Source organism: Myotis nattereri (genome assembly GCF_964212035.1).
Source record: "Myotis nattereri genome assembly, chromosome: 1".
Lineage (NCBI taxonomy): Eukaryota > Metazoa > Chordata > Mammalia > Chiroptera > Vespertilionidae > Myotis > Myotis nattereri.
In genome coordinates this window covers 184,910,533-184,931,330 of record NC_138075.1, presented here as the reverse complement: position 1 = coordinate 184,931,330, position 20,798 = coordinate 184,910,533, and the positions used below count along the sequence as shown (strand labels likewise).

The 20,798-nt window shown below is 36.0% G+C and overlaps 1 protein-coding gene across 5 annotated transcripts in view; it reads right to left on the bottom strand.

Moving 5' to 3' along the window:
* Positions 1-20,798, bottom strand: part of ANKRD17 (ankyrin repeat domain 17) — a gene marked incomplete at its 5' end in the record, with an annotated part of 174,194 nt that overhangs the window by 64,790 nt on the left and 88,606 nt on the right. For 2 of the 5 annotated variants that reach the window (XM_081101267.1, XM_081101269.1), the window contains 10 exons: positions 2,554-2,702; positions 6,755-7,501; positions 8,909-9,011; positions 9,429-9,572; positions 9,792-9,919; positions 11,035-11,122; positions 15,257-15,366; positions 15,699-15,890; positions 17,656-17,893; positions 20,006-20,100. In XM_081101267.1, coding sequence (XP_080957393.1) covers positions 2,554-2,702; positions 6,755-7,501; positions 8,909-9,011; positions 9,429-9,572; positions 9,792-9,919; positions 11,035-11,122; positions 15,257-15,366; positions 15,699-15,890; positions 17,656-17,893; positions 20,006-20,100 — 1,994 coding nt within the window. The remainder of the gene's footprint in view (positions 1-2,553; positions 2,703-6,754; positions 7,502-8,908; positions 9,012-9,428; positions 9,573-9,791; positions 9,920-11,034; positions 11,123-15,256; positions 15,367-15,698; positions 15,891-17,655; positions 17,894-20,005; positions 20,101-20,798) is intronic. The other 3 variants (XM_081101270.1, XM_081101271.1, XM_081101268.1) reach the window with 2 other exon arrangements.

Genomic DNA, 20,798 nt, shown 5'->3' with positions numbered 1-20,798 from the left:
GAAATTCTTTTACATTTTAGTTAACACGTTAAGCCCCACATCAGTCACCGGTGACTGACACTATACTTTCTGTCTGGAAGACAAAACAGGCTGGGCGTTTAACATGTTAAGTTTTTACTTTTGCTTATGGGTTAATTCTTGAACCCACAAAAACTAGAAAATATACTTGTGGTTAAAATATAACAGCCTCTGCCCGGCTGGTGTGGTGCAGGTTTGACTTCTGGTCAGAGCACATGCCAGGGTTGCAGGCTCGATCCCTGGTGAGGCAGCAGATAGATGTTTCTCTTTCATCAATGTTTCTAACTCTCTAATCCTCTCCTTTCCTATCTCTATAAAAATCAATAAAAATGTATTTTTAAAAACAACAAGAAAAAACATAACCTCAAGAGTAAAAGAAATTGGAGGAAAATAATACAAATTCAATACCAAATTCAATCCAATTCTACAACACTATCAATATTAAAAGTGAGCCATTATAGTTCAAGTAAATGTCTCATATTTTTAAAGAAGGCCGTATAGTATGTTAGGTTAGAAAGTTGTCTTTGAAGTCAAACTGACCTAAGTATGACCCCTAGCCCCATTAGTTAGCTAAATTAAGTGATTGTAAGCAAAATGAATAATCTCTTAGTCTCAGTTTCTTCATCAGGGAAATGAGCATTTAAGAGCAGCTACCTCCCTCCGGCCATCAACCTATGAACCAGGAGATCATGGTTTGATTCCCAGTCAGGGCATATGCCTGGGTTGGGAGCTCGATCCCTAGTGTGGGGTGAGCAGGAGGCAGCCAATCAATGATTCTCTCTCATCTCTCTCTCCCTCTTTCTTCCTCTCTGAAATTAATAAAAATATATATATTAAAAAAACAAGAGTAGATACCTTGTATATATAGTCTGTAGATAACTCCTTAAAAACATTCCCTGACAATTTTAAGTGCTAAAAAATAAAGTTAAAACAATGGAAAAGATACAAACATTTGGGAAGTAAGAATGGAACTGAAATTCCTTTTTCACAGTATTACCAAGAAACATTTTAATGACAAGCTATGTATTTTTTATATCACAATAGTTTATTTTTTTATTTTTTAAAATCTTTGTTGTTGCAAATATTACATATGTACCCTTTTTCCCCCTATTTACTTCTTCCAGTCCACCCCTGTCCCCCAACAAGCTATATTTTAAATATGTTAAGAGTGTATGTTCTTAATGGTCCAATAACACACACACATACGTCCTGAAATCCAAGTTTAAATAAAGAACTGATCATTTATAAAACAAAGTTTTATCATGTAGCCTCCCCTCCCCCAATACACACTCTATCTATATAAAGAGCCAAGGGCCATCGCAACTGAACAGACGACTGAATAGGCTGAGTGGGGCGACAAGGCCGACAGGGGGGTTAATGAGGGACGACCAAACGACTGAGCACCAGGCTGCGTGGGGCGACCAGACCGGCAGGGGGGTAAGGGGGTTAGTGAGGGATGACCAAACAATTGAGCACCAGGATGCGTGGGGCGACCAGGCCGGCAGGAGGGTAGTGAGGGGCGACCAAATGATTGAGCACCAGGCTGCATGGGGCACCCAGGCCGGCAGGGGTGCAGTGAGGGATGACGAAATGACTGAGCACCATGCTGGCTGGGGGGGCAGTGAGGGGTGACCAGGCTGGTGAGCAGTTAGGAGCCAGTGGTCCCGGATTGTGAGAGGGATTCCGGATTGGAGAGGGTGCAGGCTGGGCTGAGGGGACCCGCCCCCTCCATGCACAAATTTCATGCACCAGGCCTCTAGTCAAAATATAAAACTAAATGAACTGTCATTTCTCAGTCCTAACGTAGGCCATATACCTTTACCTTGCTCAACTGTTTTCTAAGCTAGGTCTCTTAGCATTTCTTTAGGATAAAACACAACTTATCCTCTCCTCCTAACCTCACTTTGCCTTGAGATTTCATAGTAAACTATCTTTTTTAAGAACTGGGTTTTTGTTTTTTTGCTTTTTACTTAACAGTGTTTAACACACACACACACACACACACACACACACAGACAGACTCACTACATGTCAGCAAGGTCACAATTTCCAAAGATGATATAAATGCTTCTGAGTAAATGTGATATAAATGGAACAATCTTTTTTTTACTATTTTATTTTTTAATTCCTCCCCCACACACACCATTTATCCCCTCTATGCCTTCTTCCATTCACCCTCTGCCCCTGCCAGCATCACCCTCAATCTTTTCTTTTATATGCAATCCATTATGAATTTTAAAGCATATCTTTTCATTTAAGAGTAGAAGAAAATACACACAAATCTTAAGGTATTTCTTTTTATATTCTCTGTAAACTAAAGTGTTTATAAAGGATTATGTGATGATCTTAGAAATTAGACCATCACATAATTATTAGTAAAAATCCATATTTGATGTTTTTATATTTTTAAATGTAGATTCTAATTTACTTCGAATCGTGGCTCAAGTCTCTGCCCAGAGACAAAGCATTCTAAGATCATTTAAATCACTGATTAATGTGTCTAATGAAGATATACTTCCATCATTTGAAGCTTACCTGTGCATCAATATCAATGGCAGGGTAGATTGGAAGCATGGCTGAAGGAGAGATGATGGGACTTGGAGTTGGAGTCTGAGGTTGGGAAATGGAAGCAGCGATACTGTGGGTAGGAGTGTTTGACATTGCAGATGCTCTTCCACTGACTGCTGTTGAACAAAATAACTGCACTTAATAAGGATAAAACATTGTTAGGTAACAGTAAGAAATAATTATTGGAAAATATTTATAGACTTCTTAAAAAACAGAATGTCTAGAGGTAGACTGCCACAGCACTAGTAACTCATTATCCTGGTTATTTCTGACTTTGGACAATAATCCAAAATTATAATGTATACTGAGAGTAACCCATTTTCTAATTAATCACCTGAAAAACAAATTCCTCTCTTATGGTATATAATCATAAAACCTTAATTCAAAATAACCCTGAAAACAAAAATATTTTTATGAATCTAAATTAAATATAAATGCAAATGGATATGTTGTCCATTATACCTTCTTAGTCAGAAAAGGAATAAAAGATAAAATAGTCATGTTCAGAAGGAGAAGAATGTGATTTTTACCTGCCAATTCCACACCTTATATTCTATAACTAATGTAAGTAATATCACTGTTTGGGAGAACCTTGCTATCTAATCATTTAAAAATGCCTCCTACTATTTAACTGCAGACAGGAGGAGAATTATATTCTGAATTGCAGTCCTTACTATGACAGCATAGTCAAATATAAAAATTTGATCCTCACAAAGAAATACAATTTCTCACATGTAGAAGTATTCTGAGGGGATAAAATGTCTACCAATCAATCCAGCAATCACACTGACATGTAAGGACAAAATTAAAAGATTAAGGTAGAAATAAATGTATGCACACAAACATCCTTCAGATACAGATTATTGTTAGTTCTTCTAAGTATAATTTCACATGATATTTTCACAAAAAGATGCAAATTGAGAGGGGCTAATTTAATTAGGTCAGTACTTGATGTGGTAGAACTCCAAAGGTGGTGGCAGTTAAGGGTACTTTATTCCCTCATCGACTCACTTCTGGAGTCGATATGTGAACACCAATCCTTTTTTCCCCTATTAAAAATGCTGTAGCACTATATTTTGGGCATTAATCTTTGGTCAACAGTAGTGTAGATGTATGTTACCAACTTAGTTATCAACTACATCAGACAGAAAACAATCATGATACACAACTGGATCTGAAACCAGACAAAAGAGGTTATAATCCCACCAAGAACAAAACTAAAATCGATCTTATAACAATTATAAACATGACTGTCAATTAAGAAATCTATTTTACATAAAATCCTTAGTTCAGGCACAAACATATACTATACATTATAGTAACACACATTCTAAAATTACACATTTTTTAAGTCCACTTAAAAGCCAAACGAAAAACAAAAAAGGGAACAAAACAAAACAAATCAAATCAAAACACAAAACACTGTTTTGAAGCCTTACGGAATCAGATCAATAGAAAAGGGCTTATACTAATATATTTAATTGATCCTCTAATGACCTTGATATTATTACTCCATATTGATAGCCTGTACATTAATTTTTTAAAAATCAAGATAATTTAAATGTATATATTTTATCTATAAATTTCAAAAATATAAAATATATGAATATTTACATTTCAATTGGAATAAATTCCTTAAAGAACATACTGAAAATTGGTTTTCTTATTTTTGGTCAAATTATTCTTATCATCTCATCTAAGAGGAGATAGGAAAAAAACAATTCCCTCATTTCATTTCCTTATTTAAAACTAAATAACTGTCACTCATCCATTCTCTATAGTTAAAGTAATAATTATAAATACGTAGGCATGTGAAGAAACTCTGGTACAGATCTTTACATGTGGGACTTCACATTTGGGGTTAGATTTTAGAGAGGGAGACCAGATGTTTAGAAAAGTTTTAATACCCGGTAAGAAAAGAAGGAACCTGAGAGCACAGCAAAAGTAAGGTACTAAGACTAGTTAAACAGAGAACTGATTTTGCTTTGGCAAGTAGATAGGGCAGGGGAGACAGAATTTGGCCAGCCAAGTACTAGAGAAAAAGATACTGAACCTTGTTAGAGCAGTCTAGTAAATGGGACATAAGGAAAAAAGAACAGAGTTTTATGCTGAATGAAGGACAACTGAGCATAATGAGGTTGTAAGATATTAAGAAACACAAAATGGTCATTAGTCAACTGAAAGAACAAGTACTACCACAAAACTTTAAAGAAAGATTGCAGAAATGAGTGCAGGAGTATATATGCATGTGTACATGCATGACGACGGATAGGTTTCACGTAGGTAGCTGGGCTTTTTAAAACCTGTTCTTCCTTCTGCCATTTCTTCTATCCCTATGCAAATAGCATAAGAAAGAAGTATTTTCATAATATGACAAATATCTGTCATATATCCTGAAAAGTTATGTGCTTAAAAAATTTTTTTATACTTAAAAAACCTGGAACACACAGGCAGAATCTAATGTTTTTCTTTGGTAAAAACATCAACAGAAAAACTACATTACAAACCTCAAATAATTCTCACCAGCACAAACACCATACAACTAACTGACAAATCACTGTTGATCACTATGCCCAAGAATATCAGGTAAATTCTGGAGCACATTAAAAAATATTAAATATTCTTTGGTATAGTATGTCCATTCTTCATTTAATTGGAAAAGTAACACAACTCTATACATTCATTGGTAGATCAACTGACATAATAGAACACCATTATGATCTAGATTAACGGCTATGGAAGTAATTATCAAATTTGGAATTTGGGACTACTGTTCTCCAATTTTCATAAGATACCAAATTCCTTTAAATTGTATTCCCAATTATTATAACCAGCTAATGGTGATTAGGAGCAATTTTCAAATCTATAGAAAAATTAAATTCTTAAGAGAATCTTTACAATTCTTAATGATTAATACCATTTCCCCCAAGATAATTATTGTACCCTATTAAGATTAGCAGAGACTTTCATTCCGTATATTACTGATTTTAAAAGGGAACTGGGAAACTTTAGAGCAGATTTTAAGTATACAAAATCTGTCTCATTAGCTGGTTTCTTAGTTTCTGAATGTCAACACTATACAATTTAGTTTATTCTTTTAAAAGGTGAACGTTAAATCACATATAATGTCACCATAATATGTAATGTTACTAAATATAATTTCAAAATCAGAAAAATTCAAGTCTTTTAAAGTACAGACAAAAGAGTGAAAATAGGGGGAGAGAACTATTTAACTCCTTTTTTCCCCCCTTTTCCTTCTTCGTCAATTTTCTTTTTCATTAGCTTTTTTTAATGAAGAAAATGATCTGTCTCTGTATAACATTCTTATGGTTTTATAATCCTGTGAAATGTCATTGCACTAGTTTGTTACAGAATTTATGAAAAAGTAGGTACCAAAAACGGAAACCATTAAAACAACCTTCTAAAATATTTCTTCTTGCCAATGAAACTAATTATAATGAAATAAAATTTCTCTGACTACACATTTTCTTTTTTCCTTCTCTGATTACACATTTAAAGAGATATTTGTGATACTGTGAGGGGACCCCACCATACCTTCCCATAATACAATTAGAAAGAGACTACACATTAACATTCACAGGGGATAAAAATCACTGACATACAGTATAATCAAACCCTATTTGGTTTGGTACTTTATTATTGTTTCAAAGGTGCTTTAAATTTTTTTTAAAAATATCCATCAGGTTTGAAGTCTCATCCATTAGGATATAAAGTATTTCTGTTTACAAATAAGCTTCCTGATATCCTACTAAGTTTTGCACTTCAACTTCTATCAATTTCCCAGTTTCTTGGTGTGAATACAGAAGCAAAAAATATAAAATTCAATTTTAGTATTCTGAACTTAAAGAGAAAAAACAAAAACGAAAACCAGAGATCAAACATCAACCCCACTACTGAAAAGCCTAGATTCCCAGCCTACTCAGCTAAGCCAAAACGTTTCAGTCACTTGCACTGAACGAGCTAATCTTTAATTTGACCTGAATCCATTTGGAAACTTCTGAGATTGAATTAATATTTCTAAAGATATACATGGGTCAAGAGTCCAAAAATAGTTCTCAAGTTGGGCAATGGCAAAAAATTGTGGCACACTCTTACTCGCCTTAAGCAAATTATATTTTGATACCTGCTCATAACAATATAAACCCACCTGCCATGATGTCATCCAGCGTGTCATTGAGGGTCTGAGCAGGGCTGGCTACCATTAACCCTTGCTGTGTTTCTGTCAGAATTCCTTGCCCCAGCCCTGCCAACTGTGCTTGGCCCAGTACTGGCTGTCCAACTATTACTCCTTGCAGTTCTGTAAGATTAGCGATGGACCCTGGAGGCAATGGACCTGCCGCCAGAGGCAAAGCTTGAGGCATGGCCAGAGGCTGGATTGGTGCAAAACCCATCTGAGCAGCAGTCTGCTGGGGATCATCTTGAAGCAAAACGGGATCCACTTGCTGTAATCGTGCATAGTCTCCTTCAGAAAGCTGTTCTCCAAGAGGAGCTAGTAGTCCCAGATGTTGGCAAGATTGTTGCTGCTGCTGCTGAAGTTGAATTCTTTGAGCTTTAACCTCTAGATACTGCTTTTTTAGCTGCTGCTGAGTTTTCAGTTGTAACTCTCGTTCTACTTTCTGTAATTCCTCCAAAATCTTTTGTTTCTTCTGAATTTGTTCCTCCCTTGTTTTGTTCAGCTCCTCGATCTTCTCCTTGGTAAGCTGATCAGCATGAGCCAGTTCCAAGGACTGCAGCTGTGCATTCTTTTCTATGGCTTCTTTTATCCTCTGTTCCAGTTCTGTTAACTTTCCCTGAGCCTCTTCTACAATGCTCTCTGGAGACTGATTGGTGATGTAACCCTGTACATCCTGGCTGTTTGCTGGCAAATGGCTGCTGGACTTTTGTTTAGAAGCAGCTGTGTAAAAAAGAAACCCCCTCAGAAGTGCACAGGAATGGCATCCTCATTACAGAGTTACTGTTGGGAGGTTTGGTGCCAACAGTTATGCACCAAGTTATCATAGCCATAGAAGGTGAAAATGCACTGTGTTAAGGAGTTAAAAAACAAATTCACCTTCTTTATCATAAACATAAAATGTATGTATTTTATGTGCTAGAGTCATCTTTGGAAAATATATTTAAGAATTTTAAAAATATCACATGGCTAAAATTAGACAATAGAGGAATGCAGGTTTGTGATATCTAAGAGATGTAATTAAAATAAAATATAAGGCTATGTGTAATCTGGTCATAATGATGTAAAAAAATTATCAGAATAAAAAGATAATGCTAAACTATTAAGATGTAGGGAAAATTTAGACCTGTAAGTCAAGGTTTTTCCACATTTAATAGTTGTGCCTTATACACACACAAACACACAAAGAGTACCCAAACCACTGAGAGGTGCCAGGAAATTAAAATCCAACTAAAATATGTCTTTGTTGGGGCCTATCATCTTCAAGACTGATAAAATCAAGACATAAATTCACGTATTCCCACAGCTACCTGGCCAGCAGAGAATTGGGATTCAGTTTCTCTGAAAGAAAAGATGTTGGACTACACTCTATCTTCTGATAGCCAGATGAAAAAACAGACCTGGCTACAGGTTCAGCAATCAGTATTGGTAATAGTGATTGGAAAGAACTGGTGAAAATACTTAGTGTTCTTGTTGGTAAAATAAAATAGGTAACCAAAAACCAAAAATTAAAACCACATTGGTTCTTCAGGTAAAACTCTTTAAAAAGAAAAACTGATTAAAACTAGTGGCTGTAAAGTTTTGGGACATAACTTATGAACATGCATCGTGTAACATCCACAAGTCAAATATGGACCTCCAGAATTCTAGGGAAACAAACAAGCATATCTGAAGTAACTTTTAGGTATTGGTTGAGAAAAGATATTCCAGATATGAAATATATATTATACCAGTTATTATAAAAATAAATTTTAATCTAATTTTTTAAATTTCATGCTTCATATCACTACAGAAATTTAGTTTTACAAAAAAACATTAATCAACTAATACCCAGCCTAACATTTTGACATAAATAGAAATGACCAGTTATTAGAGGAAATCATGGATAATCAGAATTGCATCAAAGATGAACATCTGAATTTCTCTTGCTAATACTTCAAGTTCTAGCACAAGTTAGTGCTATTAACTATCTTCTCTCCCAATAATATGCTTTTTTCATTGGTAAAAATTTTTTTAATTATGCCAATAAAATGCAATTTTTGTGGAAAAATAATTTTAAATGGCTAGGCTTTTGTAATCTTATCATTTTTACCTCAACAACATGTTAGAGTCTTTAGAAGTATAACTGACCTTTATTCCTGATAGGAAGTGTAGTGGCAACATTGGCAGGTGGTTTATCAGGCTCCTGAGGGGGGACAACCATGGGCAGTGCTTGAACTGGTACACGAGGAGCCTAAGACAAAGGAAAGTAATTATGTTTCTGCTTTTCCTATACACTCCATTAAATAATATGCTTTAAATGAACTGTAAGTTCAAAGACTTATTCAAAATATTTTTTCTATTCTTTTTCAAAGTATTTTTAATATGGCATTATTCTCAGACAAGAACATATTTACTTAAAATATGTTGATACCCAATTATTTTTCATGACATTTATGAACTTTAAATTCAAATGGTTATTCTGGCTGTAAGAGAGAAAAGTCCTATCAACCTATAATCTGCATATTATACCAGATATACATTAGCACATCAAGTACATCTAAAAAGAGAACTACATATCACAACAAAAAATAATCTAGTTTAAATTGAAAATCTGAGCAATAGGGAATAAAGAAAATATAATATAAAGTGCTTTCATTTTCAGTCTTACCCTATTTAAATCGTGGGATGGGGGGGTTAACTGAGTGACATCTGGTGGAGGGGCTGAAAGCAAGTTATTAGGATAGTCCAAAAGATAGCAAACAACACTTGTATGGCCACCTTTTGCTGCTTCTATCAACATAGTCGAGCCATCCTAAAAGAATGGACATGGAAGGGAAAAGAAACATTTTTTGAAACAAGTTAATTTACAGAATTATTTAAGGAAAATAAAGCCAAAAGTCCCAGACACAATAAAATCATTGATTTAGTAAATGAATACACTAAGAATGCCATTATAAATGGAACTTGTAGAGATTTTCTAGTACAAGAATAAAGAATCCACAGTGCTACCTGAAACATAAGAGTTACATACTTTTAAACGATGAGTAGGATCTGCCCCATGAGCCAAAAGTAGTTCCACCACGGCCAGGTGACCCCCTGCGCAAGCCAGGGACAATACAGTATGGTCATTATTAGCTGTAGTTCTATTCACATTCGCTCCTGAAACAGACAAGGCACAGAAAATCATATTATTAGAGTGTGGTTTCTTAAATTATGATAAATTTCAAAAACATAAAGAGAACATATAATAAAGCCCCACATAGCCATTACCCAGCTTCAATGATTATAAATAAATGTCCAATCTCGTTTCACATATACATCAATTATTCTCTGCCATCTTGAATATTCTAAAATAAATCCCAGACAAACGTGATATAATTTCATCTATAAACACTTCAGTATGTGCCAGTAGAAGATAATAAAAGGACATAACACTAATGTAACCACTGTTTTTAAAAATTAAGGTATGTAATTTTATTTACATTTTAAGTTATTTAGTAGAGAAGTGGACGAAAAACCAAGGGCTAAGTTTGCAGAGAATGAACATGGCATAGAAAGTAATAATGAGTAATAATGTCATCTTTTTCCAATGGGAATATCTGAGAATGAAAGCAGGTATTCGTCTGGGATTTGGAGCATTGTGCTAAGCAATGTGGAAAATGGAAATAAAATAGCAGGAAAAAGCTGGTCAGATTTATTAAAATTAAGCAAAGGAGAGAGAGTATACTGAGAACGTAAATAATTCCATTTTTGAAAAAACTATGGAATAAACATCCATCACAAGTAAGTGTTCGAATAATTTAATCAGTAAGATATTTGATTTTTTTGTCTTTATGTATAAACAATTACAAACTGTACAGTTCTTTAGTATTTTTGATAAACTGCCTTTTTAATTGTATAAAGTCTTTTTATATACATCCTTTCTCTTTTACCAAGTTAACCAGTGGCATAAATATAAAAATCCAGATTTCAAGATATATTACATGAACAGAAAAGACTTTAAGTTATCTAAGCCCTTAAAGTTTTACGTAGAGAAATTTTTCTTTATAAAAGTGTTTCTTGACAAAGGTGATACTCAGCATGATCATTCTTCATAGTTTGGACCTGTTCTATGTATTGCAGGATGTTTTTCAAATACCCACTCACAAAATCTCAGCATACCAACAAAATGTCCTTTATCCCTCAATCTTTAAATACCTGAGTGCAGGGATAGACACCTTTGATTAAAAAACAAAATAAACAAAAAAAATCCTACTATTTTTACACAAACCTACCTTTACTAATTAAGAACTGAACAGTACAAACATGACCGGCTCTTGCAGCTTTCATTAAAGGAGTTCTTCCACCTTCAGATTCATGCTCCTATTTAAAAAACACATACTTAATTGATATTTAATTGCTAGGGTACAATTATTCTTTCTCATGATAGACTAATTTTTGAATCCAAATATATTAAACATCATTCTTTGAAGGAAATTAAGGAATACATATTTCAATTTAGGAAATCTAAATTTATAAACATGCCCTATGGAAATAATTTAAGAACTAGAGATATATTCATGTGATTGTGATGTCCTAATTTAAATCCATCTGGGTAATTTTTCCTTCTTTCTCTACAAAAAGAATTGTGAAACCTGAACAGTGAATGGCACTCTAGCATAGCCCTCTAAATTATTAGCATTAATCTCATCCACTCCAAGTGATTTTTGTTTCAAAAGTTTTTATCCTATCTGTATGAATTTCTATAAGTACATCTCTCTCTTTGACTTTCCATTATCTCTATTGTACCTTATATAAAAACAAAAGGCTAGGAAACTTAACTCTACAACCACTGATTATAAAATATTACTAGAGATTTCTAGATTTCAAAAGGATGGAGAATCTACTGCTTCCTTGTGATTGATGGGTAATTGAGAATGCTACAGGAAATGTTTTCAGACCTTAGAACAGTGATGGCGAACCTATGACACGCGTGTCAGAGATGACATGCAAACTCATTTTTTTGGTTGGTTTTTCTTTGTTAAATGGCATTTAAATATATAAAATAAATATCAAAAATGTAAGTCTTTGTTTTACTATGGTTGCAATATCAAAAAATTTCTATATGTGACACGGCACCAGAGTTAAGTTAGGGTTTTTCAAAATGCTGACACGCTGAGCTCAAAAGGTTTGCCATCACTACCTTAGAATATACAGGTTTGAGAAAAATACTTTTGATAAAGTATTTCTTTTATTTTAAAATATGATTTTACTGATTTCAGAGAGAGGAAGGGAGAGGGTGAGAAACATTAATAATGAGAATATAAAGTATTTTATATGTACTAGAGGCCCAGTGCACGACTTTTGTGCACTGAGGGGGGGTGGAGGGGAAGAGGGGGGAGACCCCTCAGCCCAGCCTGCGTCCTCTAGTAGTCTGGGACCCCTTAGGGCAGTGGTTCTCAACCTTCCTAATGCCACGACCCTTTAATACAGTTCCTCATGTTGTGGTGACCCCCAATTTCATTGTTACAAATTGAACATAATTAAAGCATAGAGATTAATCACAAAAACAATATGTAATTACATATGTGTTTTCTGATGGTCTTAGGTGACCCCTGTGAAAGGGTCGTTTGACCCCCAAAAGGGTCGCGACCCACTGGCTGAGAACCACTACCTTAGGGGATATCCAACTGCCAGCTTAGGCCTGCTCCCCACTGGCAATTGGACATCCCCTGAGGGGTTCTTTGCACTGCCGGGGAGGCGGGAAAGGTTCCCACCACCACAGCTGCACTTGCCAGCTGTAAGCCCGGCTTCTGGTTGAGCAGCACTCCCCTGTGGAAGCACACTGACCACCAGGGCAGCTCCTGTGTTGAGCGCCTGCCCCCTGGTGGTCAGTGTGCATAATAGTGAGCAGTTGTCCTGCCATTCGGTCAATTTGCAGACCTTTTATTATATAGGATAAGACTCACATCTGATGAACAACTTCTGGGTTTTCTCTTAAGCCATATATTAGGTTATTCCAATTGCAATGGACTAACTAGCAATATTACATTGCTGCATGTTTCATAGCCCTGTGGTAAATATTGAAAATACAGTTCCTAACTGAAGAAGCTCAAAATCTAATTAGAAAGTAATATACATACAACTAATTAGAATATAATGTGTGTTACAAGTGTTTCAAGAGTTCTACCAACATATGCAGTGCTGAAAGAGACCACACAATAATAATGTAATTCAAACCTCTCCTTTCAAGAAGTTAAATCAAGTTTACAAAACTAATTACGGAGGAGCCTATTTCTGCCTATACATGAATTTGTCATAAACTATGAACTTCTTCAGGAAAACTCATTTATTTGTTAATATCAATCCCAAGAACACATGAGAGCATATATTTTAACTGAAACTAAAACCACCTTTTCATGTCTCACTCCTAGCCTCTCTTAGGCTAAATTGAAGACTAGTTATTTTCACCACACATATCTGCTTTATGCTTCTCTACCTCTGAAGCTATGCCCATCCTATATTATTTCTTCCACTAGAATGTCTCTTTCGTCACAACATTGCCATATCTACCTTTCTTAATTTTAGCCAGCCCCAAATATAATCTCAGATGACATTTTTAGCTCCTTTGCCTTGTTTACTCTCTGTAATTTCCCTGACATCTCTTTATAATCTTCCTTATAATGACCTTGGTATTTCACCCTTTTAAAAAAAAAATATATATATATGTATGTGTGTGTGTGTGTGTGTGTGTGTGTGTGTGTGTGTATATATATATATATATATATATATATGAGGTAATATGCAAATTGACTCTCACGCCCTCACACAATATGGTCGCCCCCCCATGTGGTCAAAAGATGGCCGCCACAAGATGACCGGCAGGGGAGGGCAGTTGGGGGCAACCAGGCCTGCAGGGGAGAGAAGTTGGGGATAATTGGGCTGGCAGGGGAGCAGTTAGGCATCGATCAGGCTGTCAGGGGACTGGTTAGGGGGTGATCAGGCTGGCAGGCAGAAACAGTTAGGGACAATCAGGCAGGCAGGCAGGAGAGTGATTGGGAGCCAGCAGTCCGATCGGGCCTAAACCGGCAGTTAGACATCCCCCGAGGGGTTCCACATTGGAGAGGGTGCAGGCTGGGCTGAGGCACATCCCCCCACCCCCTAGTGGACAAATTTCATGCACCGGGCCTCTAGAGTGTGTGTGTGTGTGTGTGTGTGTGTGTGTGTGTGTGTGTGTGTGTATACTAGAGGCCCAGGGCACGAAATTCGTGCAGGAGCAGGTGTCCCTCAGCCCAGCCTGCACCCTCTCCAATCTGGGGCCCCTCGAGGGATGTCCCACCGGGTTTGGGCCTAAATGGGCAGTTGGATAAACCTCTCACAATCCGGGACTGCTGGCTCCCAACTGCTCGCCTGCCTGCCTGCCTAATTGCCCCTAACTGCTTCTGCCTGCCAGCCTGATCACCCCTAACCACTCCCCTGCCAGCCTGATCAACGCCTAACTGCTCCCCTGCCAGCCCAATTGCCCCAAGCTGCCCTCCCCTGCCGGCCTGTTCACCCCTAACTGCCCTCCCCAGCCAGCCTGGTCCCCCCCAAATGCCCTCCCCTGCAGGCCTTGTCCCTCTCAACTCCCCTCCCCTTCAGGCCGGGTCACCCCTAATTACCCTCCCCTGCAGGCTGGTTTCCTCCAACTGTCCTTCCCTGCAGGCCTGGTTGCCCCCAACTGCCCTCCTCTGCTGGCCATCTTGTGTCCACATGGGGGCGGCCATCTTTGACCACATGGGGGCGGCCATCTTGTGTTGGAGTGATAGTCAATTTGCATATTACCTCTTTATTATATAGGAATATATATAATTGATTTCAGAGAGGGAGGGAGAGATAGAAACATCAATGAGAGAGAATCATTGATCGGCTGCCTCCTGCACATCCCCTACTGGGGATCGAGCCTGTAACCTGGGCATGTGCCCTTGACTAGAATCAAACCAGGGACCCTTCAGTCCACAGGCTGGTGTTCTATCCACTGAGCCAAACCAGCTAGGGCTTTCATCTTTCTTACTAATTAACAATTATTTGAGGGAAAATATTCTTTATTAAATATACCATCTTTTAAATTTATTTTATTTAATGTTTTGAATAGTATAAGAAAAATTTATTTCCTAAGTTCAGTGAAATACCTCTAAGCCATATTTGCCTTTTTATAGCAAATCAGAAAAGCTTCTAAAAAGAGCTAAATATACAAGAGGAAATAATTTTGTACTAATATATCGAACACATGGTTTTTCCTTTTTTGTGGGTGTGGGGAATGAGGGTTAGTAGATTATGTAGTCCTGCTAACAAGGAAAATACTAATGTGGTCACCAAACAGTGTAAAAAAAATAAATAAATAACTGAGATAATTATGGTAAAAAAGCTAACATAAAATCAGAAATAAATTCCTTCTGTCTATATTCTCCATAAAATTTTAAATTAATTTCTTGCATTAGTTTTAAATATTAGGATTTAAAATGTGACACAGCTTACCAGATCTGCTCCTGCCTGAAGCAACACATCTGCTACATCAGTATGACCATTTTCACAGGCATATGTTAGTGCTGTATCTCCTGTTGCTGTTGTTGCATGCACATTAGCTCCTGTAACAGTATTACACAATACATAGACTTAATAAAACAATCATAAGATATAAATGAGGACACAGAAATTTCTTCCAGAAAAGCCATATCTCCTCTAATTAGACAAAATATCTTTATTCATTTCTAGAAAATAGAGAGTACTGTCAGCATCTTTACAAGCAAAACGAAAAAAAAATAAAAATCACCGCTTGAAATTTAAGTTGCAGATACCTTAAACAGCAATAAGATCACACATATTAGTGTACCATAAGATCAGGAAAATTATTTGCATTATAACATTTTTACTTAAGTAAATCATGTAAAAAACTCCTCCCAAATGCAAAAATGCCTACCTGCTGCTAATAAGTATTTAACTAACTCCAAATGACCCTCTTGAGCAGCTTCCATTAAGGGGGTAGAACACCCTAGTTCTATATCAGCTCCTGCCTTAATTAGAAAGTCTGCCACTTCCAGAAAGCCTCCACAGCAAGCCAGAGTCAAAGCAGTTTCTTGAGTTTCTTCTGTCTGTGCATTGATATTTGCTCCTAAAATAATTAAAGAAAGTCATTAACTTATTCCAGAGATATGCAAAACATATTTATTTCCTAGTGAACTATACTTCAAAAATGAACATTTACGTTACTTTACTAAATAATAAAGTGCCTCTCCCTTACTCTGAGAAGCAGTTAAAAATAAACCATCAAAACCATATTCACTAGTGGATATTTGATGTACATAGCTGAAGCAAGCTTTATTCAGCCAGGAGGTACAATCAGGTGCAATATTGAAAGCATTCTACATATTAGCGCCATTTTTTAAAATGTACTTTATTGATTTTTCATGGAGAGGAAGGGAGAGGGATAGTTAGAAACATCGATGAGAGAGAAACATTGATCAGCTGCCTCCTGCACACTCCCTACTGGGGATGTGCCCGCAACCAAGGTACATGCCCTTGACCGGAATCGAACCTGGGACCCTTGAGTCCGCAGGCTGACGCTCTATCCACTGAGCCAAACCAGTCAGGGCTTAGCTCCATTTTATACCTAAGAAAATTGAGGTTAATTAACTTGTCCAAGGTCACAACATTATCATTATCACTATTACCACCATCACCATAGCTAACACTTAATAGGTACTATATGATAAATAGTATATATATAACATACATATAGTTTCACAAAAACCCTAAAGATGACAAAATTAAGGCATAGAAGATTAGAAACTTGCATTAAGTTACAAAATTGACAAGCAGTGGAGTTGTGATTCAAACCTAAAAAGTCTGCTTAAACTATGTTTTTAAAATTCTAGTCAATATTACCTCTCGATAAAAAGGTTTTAGTAAAATGGGCCATTCCTCTTAAATTTGTCCAAACAAAAACTTTACTATTAAAAGGGATATAAAAATTAAACTAAAAGTATGGATAGCGATGGGAGATTACTCTAAACTTAAGGTATCTTAATTCAATAAAGTAACTCTTTTTATCAAGTTAATCTTTATGGTGGGATTTCTCATACTGTTTCATGAAACAGTAGATATATGAAATATTAACAGGTATTCTACCCCAAGAGAAATTTTCTTATATTAGCTTGAGAAGTACCCCATCTCCATTTCTCTGTTGTGGGTTTTATTTTTTTAATTTCTTTTAATTATCTGAGGATATGTTTTTATTGATTTTAGAGAGAGAGGGAGAGAAACATCCATGTGAAAGAGAAACATTGATTGGCTGCCTCCTATAAAAGGATTGAACCTGCAACCTGGGTATGTGCCCAGACCAGGAATTGAACCTGAGATCTTTTGGTGTACAGGACACCGCTCCAACCAACTGAGCCACACTGGCCAGGGCCAGTTCTCTCTGTTTTTAAACACATAGCACACGATGACTCTGAAAGCTCTATATTTAAAAAGTCTATTTGATTTTGAGCATAGTATAGAAGCCATTTTCAAAGCAAATATTTTATCATTTGTTTTTGTGACAATCCTCATTACAAATCTATTAGAAAGATGAAATACTGAATTTAATTTTATAAAATTATAATTTACATTTTACCAGCGGTTCTCAACCTATGGGTCGCGACCCCTTGGGGGTCGAACAACCCTTTCACAGGGGTCGCCTAAGACCATCAGAAAACACATATATAATTACATATTGTTTTTGATTAATCATTATGCTTTAATTATGTTCAATTTGTAACAATGAAATTGGGGGTCACCACAACATGAGGACCTGTATTAAAGGGTCACAGCATTAGGAAGGTTGAGAACCACTGTTTTACACATTTATGCTTTAGTGTCTTAATTGGAATGGTTACCTTGGCCTAGAAGTAATGCCACCATTTCTTCATGTCCTTCACGAGCTGCTTCCATCAATGGTGTATAACCTTCATCATTGACCTCTTCCAGGCTAGCTCCTCTTTCAATAAGTAAGGCCGCAAGTTCCACATGCCCACCACATGCAGCCAATGTCAATGGTGACTCAAATGAATCAGCAGGCATGTTCACTTGGGCACCACTGTCAAGAAGTAACCTAGCTACTTCAACATGGCCATCCTAATTACAATGCAATTAAAAAATTAAATCAGCACCATTAAAGAAGCTTTAAAAATATGAAGATTTCTTATTTATTATACAAATGAAACTTACTAATCTCCATTCAAATAAAAATTCATCTATACTAACAGTTGAGTAAGCAAGTATTAAGACCTATATATATTTCTTCAGTACAGAGTAGGAAATAGAGATTGAGGATATAAAACATGTAGGAAAATGATGCATTCAATCAAAAATTTTATTAACCATCAGGGGGAAAAACCAGTAGGTACATGAAACAAGAGACTACTATAAGATAACATCAACACTGCATGGTATAAACTTAAATGCTAAAAGAATAAAGGTTAGAAAGCGAAAGTTGGATTTTTTGTAGAAACCTGAAGAACAAGCAATCTTTAGATTAGGTAAAGAAAAATGCAATACAGTTAGGAGTGGGAGAATTGTGCATGTGAGGGAAAGGGGAACACAATATGCATATGGTACTTCTTTGTTGTTCAGCATTCAAATGCCAAGGAAAATTAAGAAGAAAAAAAAGAAGTGCTCTCTGATTATCTTCTGTCCCCTTTTACCACAGCTTTCCTAACTATTAGCAACTCTAAGGTTCCTCTTTCCATTATTGTTGTTTCCTTTGATATACTTTTCCATTCTATGTATTACCTCAGAGGCATTTCATCTTCTTTTTAACGTCACACTCATTTTTGCCTCCGTGTCTGCCATATGATACCACTTTAATGTCTTATTACTGAGGTTACTTTGGTGTTCCTCCAGCTCAGAATTTTCTCCCTCTGTAGTCAAGTCCTACATTGCCTGGCCCCTACTAATATCTTTCACCTACTTATAACACTTCCAGTGCATCCTGGTTAGAGGTACAGAACATTTCATTTTAATTTCTTAATCTACTTATGGGTTGTTTCTCTAGTGGGGGTGGCAGATGTTTTAAGTTCTTTATCATGAGGATATTATTGATGTGTTTTATACACATTATCTCATTTAATCTTCATAACAACCCCAGAGAAAGGTATTATTTCTCATGTTAGAAAATAGGGAACTCAAAAGCTTTGGAGAAAACTTTTTGTTTAAAAGAATAATTTACTAAAGCAAACACTGGCATGGCAATAACAACAACAAAAACGCACACAAAGATAACTCAAGTCTTAAATGACTACCTAATATTTTTAAATTAGTAATTAAAAATTAACATCCTTTTAATAATCATTCTCTGAAGGGAAGTTGAGAACAGAAACTTCAAATTCATTTGAAGCCTTTATCTATCTTGGGCATGTTTTTCTCATCAGTCTGTCTATAATGTCACTTTGATTCATTTCTGTGCCACAAATCATAGATTGAGATACAGAAATTTAAGAGTACTCTTATCACCCATCCCCACATACACACTCTAAAACAGAGTTCTTACAAAAGGAACTCAGGGCCCAGAAAAACCATGATAGAGAGGGAAAAATGTAACACAAATAATAGTCTAATTTCAAATTTCTCATAAATAAAATTATTGGTTTCATAAACATGTTATGCTTAGTAATATGTGTATTCTCTGTGAATTATAGTCTTCTCTTTAATATCTTTGATCAACCTTCTTAAAAGTCACTTTAAATTGTATGCATATATGCATAACCCATGTGCACAGACAATTGTGTGGTGAAGGCTTGGGGTGGGGGTGGGCTAGAAGGGGAAAATGGGGGGTGGGGGGAGAAGGGAGAAGGGACATATGTAAAACTTCCATTAATAAAGATTTAAAAGCAAAATAAATGCAACAACTACAAAAAAAGTCGCTTTTTGTGCCAACCACATAAAACCAGCAGAGTTATGTGAGACTAAGAAAATGAAGGTAATGCTGTAAAGCTTCAGAAAGCACTTCTAATAGAAGTCAATGTTGTATAACTGTCTCTGAAAACTATTGATAATTCAAGACAGCTGAGGTTCTGTTCCATAATAAGTCTATAATAAACAGAATTTTTTTATCTTAATGCAGATATTTTATTTTTTTGCTTTAAAATAAACAGAAATTTTGAGCTCAAGGAAAAGACACTCAATGTGCATTATATATTATTTATATAAAATATGTAAATATATTTCATGTTATTTCACCAATCTTACCATGCAAGCCTCCATTAGAGCAGTGTGCATTTCATCTGTTTTATGCTCTTGATCTGCGCCTGCTTCCAAAAGAAATCGCACCATCTCTAGGTGTCCTAAACCAAAAGTGTATTAGGATTACTTAAAAACCTTATTCCAAAAAATGTATGACATATTATAATATTTTAATAAGTTTTATTTAAATTATAGCAATACATTTTTACAAGTAATACTCAGGTCAGCTACAAGTTATCCTCAATGGCTGAATACAACTTATACCAGTGATCTTTGGTGTTCTACTCCTTACCCCACTGACCTCCAACTGTTACTACCAGTATCCTTGCAGTAGACGGTCAAAGATGCCATTGAAGTCCAACAACCAGAATATCCCCTCTACCACCTTTTAAGAGACCAGGCATGCTATAGTTATTTTATTTATCGTGTGGAATAAATTAACTATCATGAACTAGCAGCCTAGGATGATTATAATCCTTGAAGTTATTTCTATGAGAAAATGTGTTTTAAATTTAAATAACTGAAACTTTTTAGGAACAACCTGCATACACATTAAGAACTGCATACATAATAATATTCTTGAAACAACAGCATTTATTCAATATTTATTCATTTATTATTTTTGTTAATCCTCACCTGAGGACATTTTTCCATTGTTTTGTTTTGTTTCTTAGAGAGAGTAGAAGGGAGGGTTAGAGATAGTGGAAGGGGGAGAAAAATATCTATGTGAGAGACACATTGATTGGTTGCCTCCTGCACACACCCTGGGTGGATCAAGCCTGCAACCTGACAGTAATCG